The following is a 10,854-nucleotide window of genomic DNA, read 5'->3' as shown; positions in this document are numbered from 1 at the left end:
AGCCGGTGTGTCGAAGGTGATCTCTCGGTGACGCCCGTGGGCTACGCGCGTGTTAAACCAAAAAACCGGCGGAATGAAAACGGAAACTAGAAAGTACACGAGAAATCATTTGAAAAATAAATATATAAATAAACGAGAGGGACGAAAACGGAATGTCGTCGCACACGGAGCCTTGTTCGTCGTCGCACGGGTTCACGACCAGATGTCTGTCCGTCCGTCTGCTAACATATAGCAAGTTCTCTTTCGAGGATATTATACGGGGTTCTACCGGATAAAGTGTGCGTAACATCGTCGATAGGAAATGCTACTACGGTGATATCCATGCACACACACGCACGCACGCACGCACACGCAGAGCCACGTGAACGTACGGACACGCGTAAATGATTTACGCCAATTGTGGGTAGCCTCTCGATCCGAACATTTGCAAGCCGTTCGTGCGAGTACCTACGTGGTCGTCGGTCGTTCCGTCGGGATATATACACTCGTATCTACACGCGTTCGTATACGCGTACGCGCTTCCCTAGTACGCGTACTATCTGCGGAAGGTAGTAAACGTACGGATGCGCGTATATCTGGTGCGTGTACCGAGGAAAAAGGTCGACGAGAACGAGAACTATTCGGTCGCAGATCGGGACGCACGCCTCCTCCGGACCCTCGCAGGCACGTCGTATAAACGAAACGAAACGAACGAAACGAACGAGTCCCTCGACAGAGCCGTCCTCGCCGATCAAATGATAGAAAACGTGGAGCGTATCAGTCGATGGCCGATATAAAGACGGATGAGATACGCGACTTTCGAGAGACGGAACGGAACGGAACGGCGGGTCATAGAAAACCGGAAGAATATGTATCGGCGGAAACTAAAAAAAAAAAAAAAGTTAAAGGTAGAGAAACGGATAACGGAAACGGAAAAAAAACGGAAGCGCAGGAAAAAATCTGTAATAAAGAGACCGACCGGTAAACACGGAAATCGGGATCGGGACAATGAGCACCGAACTATATAGAACGAAAAAAAACAGTAATAAAATGGTAAAAATAGTCTCTGCAGAACCGGGACCGGGACGTGTGTTTGAATCCTGTTCAGAACGCGCGACGAAGTAAAACGTTGTCTCGCGCCGCCGGGTCGTCGGTTGCCAATTACCAAAAAATAAAAAAAAACAGTAATAGAGAGACACGCGCCACATGGAAATCTAAAAAGACACAATGCGTATTGTAATGTGATGTATGATATAGGACACGATAACCTCTACCCCCAACAAGCGCTTCTGGACAATCTTGGAAGGAGCTGTGGACTTGATGATGATGATGATGTTCCACGAGTACGGAGAGTGTGAGAGGGTTGAGAGAGAGGTCCAACGTGTCCCGTCATGTGGCGAGAGGTAATTGTCGACCAGGCAGGGACTCTCCGTGTGCTGCCATTAACACAAGGGCACACGGCAACACGACTCACGACACACATGCTCCGCTGCTGCAGCCGATGGAGGTGGTCCCGATCGGGCGCAGAAATATGGGTTGCGCGACCACGTCGTATCAAGGCAAGTCCAACACAACAGCCTCACAGTAAAATCAATCGTCAAAATTCTGATCTCTCTCCGTAAGAAAGCGAATAAAAAAAAGCGAAAAAAAAGTAACAGAGAAAACATATGATGATGCTGATAATAATAATAATAATAATAACAATAATAATAATAAAGAAAAACGTATTCTCTCTCTCTCTCTCTGTATATCTATCTGTGCGCGACACAGTGTTAATTTTCTATTCAGTTTTTTCTTCTCTGCCTGGCGAACGCGCTTTGAGAGCCAATGTTTTCTTTCTCAGGAGATGCGGTTAGAGCGCGCGCACACGCGCACGCACATTGCCGACAACATCGTATGTGCAAATATAGGTGTGTCCAGACTAAACTACTTCCTCTAACATTGGCAATGGCGAGAGACGCTGCGCAACATTTCACACTTCCCGACACTTCTTCTCTATATCGCTAACGATTGGGATTTTCTAATGTCTTTCTCTGCTGTGTGGGAAAACGGAAGGTATCGTAACCAAAAAAAAAGAAAAGAAAAGAAAAAAAGACGAAAAAAGAAATGAACAATTCTATCTGTCTCTCTCTCCATGCAGAAATCCATCCGTTCTCTCCTCCCAACCGGTCGCATTTCGTTTTTCCATCCCCTGGACGATTCAAAGCGCGCGCGCGCGCGCGTTTGAATTGATCTCGCGCGGGTGTCGCTCCCGCTCTTGCGCCGTCGATCTTTCCCGCGCTCTCGTCTTTGCTGTTGCCGCTATTTTTCGGGATTCTGTTTTCTGCATTTTTCCGCGTTACTGGACTCTTCGTTTTTGTATGGCGTTGTCGGAAAGAAAATGTCAAAATAATTAAACGATACACGTTCACCGGTAAGTAACGCGTGATAAATACGTTCAGGTAAGATGCAAGGTTTGCGTTGTCCTAATGGGATATTGTATAACGCGAAGGAAAAGTATTAAAATATATCTGATTGATTCGAACGATTTGAAAGGTATCGAGACGAGGTAGTAACTTTCCGATTTGTAAATAAAGCAAATGTGGTGAAGAAACAACAATTGTGTTGTCTTTTTTTATTAAAAACGTATCGTTTTAGTTGGGCTTTGTAGGACGTATCCCTTCAATAATTGTATGCCGATAGCGTTGGAAAAATCTTGCCTCTTAAGTTTTACCGTCTCAAGGACTCGATTCGAATAACACGAGTAATTTATTCCAGTTGGAATTTTTCCTCGCTAGTTTCGTAATTCTATTGCGGCGTAGACGAGAAATCGAAGAGTCATGCACAGCGTCGTATGTGTGTGTTTCATAAGTTATATTTGGCTTCAGAGATCTTGAGCCTGTTGGGGATCAACTGTAAATCAAATTCGATGGGAATGTTACGTGTGTTAGAGGCACGCGTTTGGAATAAAAAAAAATGCAAAATTTATTAAAGTGTAGATATTCTGTACTGCGAGATTCTGGCAAGATTCCACACGTATTACCATGTACATTGTAATACTGTTTGTTGTGTTGTATTTAGAGATAACTGTAGCGATAAGATTCTGATGTAAAATGCTACTGAAAATCCACGTGATGTCATTTGACCCTGCGTCGTGAAGGAAGGAATCACTGTGAAATGTATCAGTGGTGCATCGTCGCCATTCATGAACAGTACCTGTGAAACTCTTCGATTTGTCGTAGACGAGGAACTTGTACAATGGCGCAGGACTTACGGTAACAATTTTATGTTACGAATTTTCGTCGTTTCATTGTTTTTAAGTTACGTTTATAGTGATTTAAGTCGTATTGGAGGTTATGTTCGAACGTTAGAAAAGGTTATGTTCTTTTGTGATCATGTGCTCGCAGGAGCATGTAAAACACCGTTGCATTTGTAGCTTGTCAGTTATGAAATTCTTAACGTACAAATCAATAGCAGTCTAATCCGAGTAGTTCTCTTTATCATTTAAACAACGTACGTGTTAGTTCTTCTAGTTTTCACTGTGCTTCAAATTTTTTGACTATAAGATGCAAGAAATGATAGGGGTTATGCAACTCTCAGGATCGGCACACGATAATAGGGAACCCGCTTCTTTGAAATGTAGAATCATTTTTCCTTAAAGACCAGTTTATTTAATAAATTATACGTGAACAACGAAGCAGTCTGTAGAAAGTATTTATTTTGTTTCCTGTAACAATTCCAATATATTTCAGAGAGGGTCTCCTATTGGGCATGGGCAATCCCCTTCTCGACATTTCAGCAACTGTAGGTAGTGATTTTTTAAAAAAATACCACTTGGAATCAAACGGTGCTATCCTTGCCGAAGAACAACACAAACCCATGTATGACGAATTAATAGAAAAATACAAAGCAGACTTTATTGCTGGTGGTTCTGTTCAGAATACTATGAGAGTAGCACAAGTAAATTCATTAAAATGCAGTTGAACGTATAGCATTGTGCCAAATTAAAAATAACAATAAACTTGTACAATCTTGTTTAGTGGTTCTTGGAGAAACCAAAAATTGCAACTTACATGGGTTGTGTGGGAACAGACAAGTATTCAAAAATTTTAGAAGATAGAGCACGAGCAGATGGCTTGAATGTGCGCTATCAATATACCAATAAAGAACCCACTGGTACCTGTGCAGTTCTCATCACTGGAAACGAAAGATCTTTATGTGCCAATTTAGCTGCTGCCAATTGCTTTTCACCTTTACACATAGAAGAATTAGAAAATAAAAAACTTATAGATGCTGCTGAATATATTTATGTTTCTGTATGTGTTTATAATGAGAAACAAGTTGAAACTGAAATTCTTGTCTGTTTGGACCTATTTTCAAATTCATTGTACTTTAAATTGTAGGGTTTCTTCTTAACTGTGAGCCCAGAAACTATTCAAACGGTAGCTCGTCATGCTTATGAGAACAATAAAATGTTTATGATGAATCTCAGCGCTCCATTTCTGTGTGAATTTTATAAGAAACCCATGTTGGATGCTCTTCCATATGTCGATATTTTATTTGGTAACGAGACTGAAGCTGATACCTTTGCAAAAGTTAATGATTTCCAGACTACGGATAGGAAAGAAATAGCATTAAAAATAACCCAAATGGAAAAAATAAATAAAAAAAGGCAAAGAATTGTGGTGATAACGCAAGGTGCTGATAAAGTGTTGGTAGCTAAAGACAATAGTATAATAGAGTTTCCTGCTACTAAACTTCCACCAGAAAAAGTTGTTGATACTAATGGAGCAGGAGATGCTTTTGTAGGAGGTACATTTCACTTTCTGTACCTTTTTAATTAACAGAGAATAACAATTTCTGTAAAAGATGTTAACACATTTTTGCACATTCCAGGTTTCTTAGCTCAACTTGTACAAGGTAAAAACATAGATATTTGCGTAAAATGCGGTGTTTGGGCTGCGACTGAAATCGTACAAAGATCCGGATGTACTTATGAAGGGAAACCCAATTTTATTCCCTGCTAATTGTTAAGCAGTTAGTAATTGTGAATTCTGTACTTAATAAACGATTTATCAATTTTTATCCTAACTTTTTTTTGTTATACTTCCATTAGTAGCTTTTGTATAAATAAACACACTAATTAAGGTAATAAAATTGACTTTATTTTAGTTGTAGTACATCGAAACGACTGATTTGCGTTCTCGAAAAATTGCGTTCCTAATGGTCGTTTAATTTTATGCGGAACTTAAAAAATCAATACAATCACCTGCAGCGTGGCCATTGCGTTGTATACTTACAGGTATCATAAAACGTAAGGGCACTGGTTGAAATAATGTTAGTCGAAAAACAGTTATCGCGATCGCGCGGCACGCCTGCGTCGTTCACTACGTAAATGCAATATATAGCATAGTATGGTGATGTAGCGATAAAGACATACACGGTTGCCGCGGGACGGGGTGAAGGCAGTTCTTAAAAAAATCAATAATCTCATTACGAAATTGTATACGGCATGGTGTATGTTTTTACCGGAGCCGTAGCAAAAGTAACGTCACGCCACTCGCGACCAAACTCATGGAAAGATACCGTGAACATATCGGAGTATATTAAAACGTTCCAAAAAGTCTGATCATATTCTTTACAATAAAACACCGGTCACCTTCCATCCTATAAGATTTTTTCGTGAATTCTCATTATCGCTAAAATAACCTTTCAACGTATCCGAGTCTCATAGCATTTAATCCTGTTACGAATTGATCGATGAAAGATATAATTCATTAATTCCATACATGTAAAAAACATATTTGAGTCGTCCACGCTTTCCCTACGAGAATCGTCGTTAAGTTAAAGTAGAAAGGATACAGCTCGAAACGTCCGTTAATCGTGTTAAGACATCGAGGGGGGCACGAATAGCGAGGAACCGGTGAAGCGCAACAGTAATTCGGTAATTATTTGTTTTTAGTACGCGCGAATGCATGGTTCGTCGGGGGGTAGGTACAGCCCTGAAGGCTCGTTGACAAAGCTCACGGCATCGTCGTGTAGTAGTCGCGCGCGCTGCCGCGTCGAGAAGCCGATTGGGAATGGTTAAAGCGAGCGTGAAGTGGGCGGCCATAGTGGAGGTAGAAACGTAGCGGCACAGGGACAGAGAGACACGGCAGTCTTCACCGCGATATCGGGCTGGTTTCAGTATTCGCTTTCGTCGCGGCTTCTGCTTGGCCGCGCTGTAAAGCTCTTACTCCCGGCTGTCCCACGGGGCATCGCGAACGCGACACGAATACATGTACGTGTACGACTCGGAGATACATACCTACAAGGAAAGGGGGGAAACACGTCCTATTCCCGAAGCGAGTGCGGTCGTGTGAGCGTGCTCGTGGGGCCGCGCGCGCGAACGAGAGGAGCAACGAAACACGACGCACGCACGTGTGACCGGTAACGAGAGTGTGCGAGTCAAAGTGGAAGGTTTGATTGGTCGAGGAGAACGCGTGCCGCTACGACTGTGTTTCTTCGTGATTCCGTCGTGGCCGAGAGCGCGGTGTGCGCAGTGCGCTCCCCACCGCGTGCGCGCAGTGTGTAACCCCCGCGACCGCCATCTTTGTCAAGTGGGTAACCTTTGTTGATTTGTGTGAAATGTGACGCCGTTGTCGCGAGATAATTGGTGATCGTGATTACACGCGAGCCCTGTGTGTCGGTACCTGAGTGACTCGTGCTCTCGCGTGTCCCCCTGTGGATCTATACATGGAATAACCGTGACCAGGTAAAGACAATTCGCTTCTCGTTATATTCTCGGCAACAGAGAACCACGCGAATCGTCGCCCGATGCATACGGGCCAGCGGGTCTGGCCGCCTGTTCGAGAAAGAGAGAGAGACGGCCCGCGGGAGCGAGAGGGAGAGAAAGAGCGAGAAAGAGAGACACGGAGCCTTTTCTATACGCAGTGTTATTCCGTTGCATTTTTTTCGTTGATCCGTTCACGCTGAAACGTGAACAGCGTAATTTCTGTTGCGACCGTACAACGACGCGCGTTTCAGCGTGCGAACCCATCGGCGTGTTTCGACGGTATCATCGTTGGAACGCGCGAAAAACCGTGCGAAAACGTTCGAGAACTGGCCGTGCCTAGCCAAGATGGCTGCCCGTCGGGCTTCGAGAAACTTGTGTCCTCGGTGTTTTCGCTTCGACGACGTAATTGCTCCGTTTCGCGTAGTTTCCTCGCACGACGGCCCATCTGTCCTCGCGTCCGCGGTAGAAACGCGCTCGTCGTCGATATCGTCGCGATCGGGCAGCCGGTGGATCGAAAATAACCGTGGCGACGGACGGGTTCGTGGGCGACGGCCGTCGCGATCTTAACGTTCGTCGAAGGCACAGTGTCCGTTACGAGGTACGATCTACGAAGCGCTCGAAACCCGCTGACAACCTTTCCTGCCTCGGAGGCCGGATTCAATCGTGGCGTTTCCCGGATCAAGAGGCGCGTATTTGACCGAGTACGTTGATTAAAATGGCTACCGACGGCAGCCAGTCTCTGCCTGGTCATTCGCGAATCAACGAGTCCACGTATGAACGTATGGCTCGCGTTTCGTGGCTCCAAATTACAGCCCGTCACGGGTTGTCGTGCGACGAGTCGCACGGTATTTTTCATCGATCGGTCGTCAACGAATAAACGTGTAACGATTCGGTTACGGAATACGGTTGATAGATACTGTAGGTGTTCCCGTGCAAATAGAAGCGCGTAGAAAATGTGGAGGAATAACGAGCGACGGGCGGCGGCAGCGGTTAGGCCCGTTCGTGTTCGTTCAGCAACCGTTCCGTCCGCGTACGTAGGTTCGTTGGTTCGTTTTCTCGGTGGCAGCTGCTCTCTCTCTTCGACTCTCCGTCGGGTGAGAGGGGCCCCGGCAAACAGAGCCAGCCGGCCTGGCCTCACTGGCCTCTCTTCGCCCTCGTCCCCGTCGCGAGGCGACGGAGAAATACTACTCCTTCTTTCTCGATCCATCGTGATTTCCCTGTTTAACGCTTCGACCGCCTGTCACGAGTTTTCTCTTCGCCTCGCCGTCCGCCGCGCAGTCCGCCTTCAACGTGTCTCTCTCCCCATCGTCCTCGACATTTGTCCGAGGGGCTATTGTCGAAAATGGAAGCGCGCGATTGCACAATATTGCGCCGTTGCTTGTTTCGCGGGATGTTCCGCGGCGCGTTAACCGCTCGCGGAAGCTCGTCGATATTAGCTCGTTTATCGTTGCAACGTGTCGTACCTGTCGGTCACCGGTATTTCCCGGTGCCGGTCGGAGTTCGTCTTTTTCCCGGTAAAAATCCCGCGTTTTCTCATCATCGAGTTTTCTATTCGTATCGCTTCGCTTTTGCCAGCCGAGCGACTGGATTGTTCGTTCCTGTATAGACTCGTACTGTACGTAGACCCCTCGACGTTCCCTCCAGCGTTTAATTCTCGTTGGTTGAATTAGAATCGTGCAGCTTCGAGGTTATGTTAAACAGCGTTATCGTGGCGTCCCGTACTCCAGAGACCCAAAATTGCACGGTCGTCCGTGAACCAATGCTGTATTTATATTTCACGACGCTAAGAAGTCGTAGCTAAGTACGCGATATCTTCTGACATAACCTCAAAGATAAAGTGAAAGATACTTGTTGGTAAACTCGCCGCGCTAGCCGTAGTATTTACATTCAAGAGTGTACGTCAAACATCGTAAACTACATTAATAGTACGCCGTTCAGAGATACCGTCTGACATAACCTCAAACACGCGGGGAACGACAGGACGCGTGTTCCGCAGCGTCTCGCGGAGAAATCGGAACGACGGGAATCTAATAAAAAAATCATCTTCCCGTCGAGTTCCGCCGACGGAGCCCGTCGAGACGGTTCCTCGCGCTTGCCGCGCGACGAATGGAAAAGATTTCGGACTTTCGCGGTTGCTGCAATTGTTGCGCGCGGCCGTGGTATCCGTTGCGTAAGTCTGGCCGCTATTATTGTTATCGAACGGAACGGTCCGTTACGTTTGATTCCGCCGAATGGAACGAGCCGAGGCCGACAGATCACCGTTTCGACGGCTAGGAACGCGGCGGTCTCGGCGTTAGACGGAAAGTTGTCAGGTGGCTCGTCCGCTCCTGTGCTCGACGAGCGTTGGAAGCGTGCCGGTAATTGGCCGACTAATGAATTCGAGCCAAGGCTGATGTTTAAAGTTTAAGCCGTCGCCGGAAATCCAAACCGCCTTCGACCGGCCGCGCCACGCATCGGCTTCCGAACGTTTCTTCTTTTTCTCGTTTCCTCCTTGTTCTTCTCCGTTCGTCGAAAACTTCGAAAATTTCCAGGTTCCACGCGAACGAAACCGTTCTGCCTTTCTCTCTCGCGGCCCTCTCTCTTTCTTTCTCCCCGTCCGTCTCTCTCTTTCTCTGTCCCCCTCTTTTTTACAATGACCTCATCGACGATGACTGTCCTCGACGTAGCTCGGAGGATGTCGAACCGTCGAGAGTCGAGCGCCGCGAGTATGCGTCGGATTTTACGCGTTTCTAGCGTACATTCCCCGGGCAGCTGCCATCGCAGAGCCACGTTTCAGTGGTTTTTCTTGACCCAAATAATATTCGATTCGGAGAGAAACACGGAGTCATCCGCGGGAACAACCTCTGTTCATAAGCGAGTTCCGGTTGGCGACCGTTGCATCCCGTGAATCGCGAGGGCATCCGCGAATATTTATCGGTTCGTCAAAGATGGCGTCGCGAGCCGCGACGAATAGGTTGTCGACATCCGCGGAAACGAGCGGCCACAGTGAGACTCGCTCGCGCGAGTCCTTCGGAGGTGGACACGGGATTTGTATTCGGTATTAATAATATCGCCGGTGGGAACGACGTTGGAACGATTCGCTCGGTCGATTTCGGGCGGGCAGAACCGCCCAGTTCATCGTTCGATTCAATTAACGTTTCCCCCGATCGATCATTCGCTGGCTAATTAGCGGGGAATAACGGCTCGGCGGCTCGGCGGCGGACGGGAGCCTCGTCGGGACACACAGGGGCCGGGGAACGGCGACGTGGAAAAACGCGAACGAAATCGCGCAGGTCAAAATATCCTCCCTCGGGATACCGACACGCCACGGCGCAGCCCTGGTTACACGTTTGCTTATTGTATTAACGTCGTTATCTCGTGATCGGTGCGCGCGCTCGCCGCGCGCATATTCGTGTCGTCGACAGCCGAGCCTTTTCCGCGCTCCATATACCGTCGGTGATCGTAAACAACGGCGTTAACCCTTTGAGCACTGAATACACCCAGCCGAAACGTTCCGCGCGGACGGAATACTTTTTTTCACGTAGCCTGCCAACCGGGAGCCGGTGGATTCCGTTAATTCGAGGCGTGTTTAACGCGTCGACCGCCACGGTGGTCATCGGTGACCGGAGTGTCCTAATTACTTGAACAATCACGAGAAGAGCACCGATGGCGAATTCGAATTTTCAGTGCAAGTAACTGAATAATAGTATAACTTAAGAACTACGACACCGAATCAGTAATGACTAAGTCTAATACCATTTGCCTTTGTTATGATGTAACAAGTAATGTCATACGAAACGCTGTGAATTCTGGTGGTGGTAAACGTGTTCACCGTTTGAATGGCCAGTGGCGTTTAGCACTCTTCTACTTACGTCGCACCGCCTAAAAGCGACGGCTTATCGGTTCGTACGATCGAATAGTTTGCCCGTTAGTTTTCCCCGCAATCGTTTCTTTCCATTGTTTTGCTATCTGCTCGGAGACAAGAAAATGGAGCGCCGCACTCGAACGGTTTAGTTGTAATTGTATTCCCTATGTTTCGCTGAATAGAATAATGCCAAGGAACGCTCTTGTAATTGTCAGCGCGGCACGCACGAGATCAGAATAATCGAGAAACATATATGCGTGCGTAGTCCGCAGCTATG

At 46.9% G+C, this 10,854-nt stretch overlaps 2 protein-coding genes across 4 annotated transcripts in view; both read left to right on the top strand.

Moving 5' to 3' along the window:
- The first annotated feature begins 1,236 nt into the window (after positions 1–1,236).
- On the top strand, positions 1,237–5,043 carry Adk2 (Adenosine kinase 2). The gene is made up of 6 exons (XM_031977195.2): positions 1,237–1,538; positions 1,823–3,233; positions 3,711–3,918; positions 3,999–4,274; positions 4,362–4,770; positions 4,855–5,043. The coding sequence occupies exons 2-6, from the start codon at positions 3,217–3,219 to the stop codon at positions 4,983–4,985; spliced, it is 1,041 nt and encodes a 346-aa protein (XP_031833055.1). The 5' UTR covers positions 1,237–1,538; positions 1,823–3,216; the 3' UTR covers positions 4,986–5,043.
- Positions 5,044–5,970: 927 nt separating this feature from the next.
- enok (histone acetyltransferase enoki mushroom) overlaps positions 5,971–10,854 on the top strand; it is a 31,023-nt gene continuing 26,139 nt past the window's right edge. The window contains exon 1 of one of the 3 annotated variants that reach the window (XM_031977078.2): positions 5,971–6,712. The gene's annotated coding sequence lies outside the window, so the exon portion shown is untranslated. Of the gene's footprint in view, positions 6,713–6,852; positions 7,435–10,854 lie in introns of those variants that run through there. The other 2 variants (XM_076373536.1, XM_031977081.2) reach the window with 2 other exon arrangements.

This window comes from Nomia melanderi, chromosome 14 (genome assembly GCF_051020985.1).
Source record: "Nomia melanderi isolate GNS246 chromosome 14, iyNomMela1, whole genome shotgun sequence".
Lineage (NCBI taxonomy): Eukaryota > Metazoa > Arthropoda > Insecta > Hymenoptera > Halictidae > Nomia > Nomia melanderi.
This window is presented reverse-complemented; position numbering and strand designations above follow the sequence as displayed.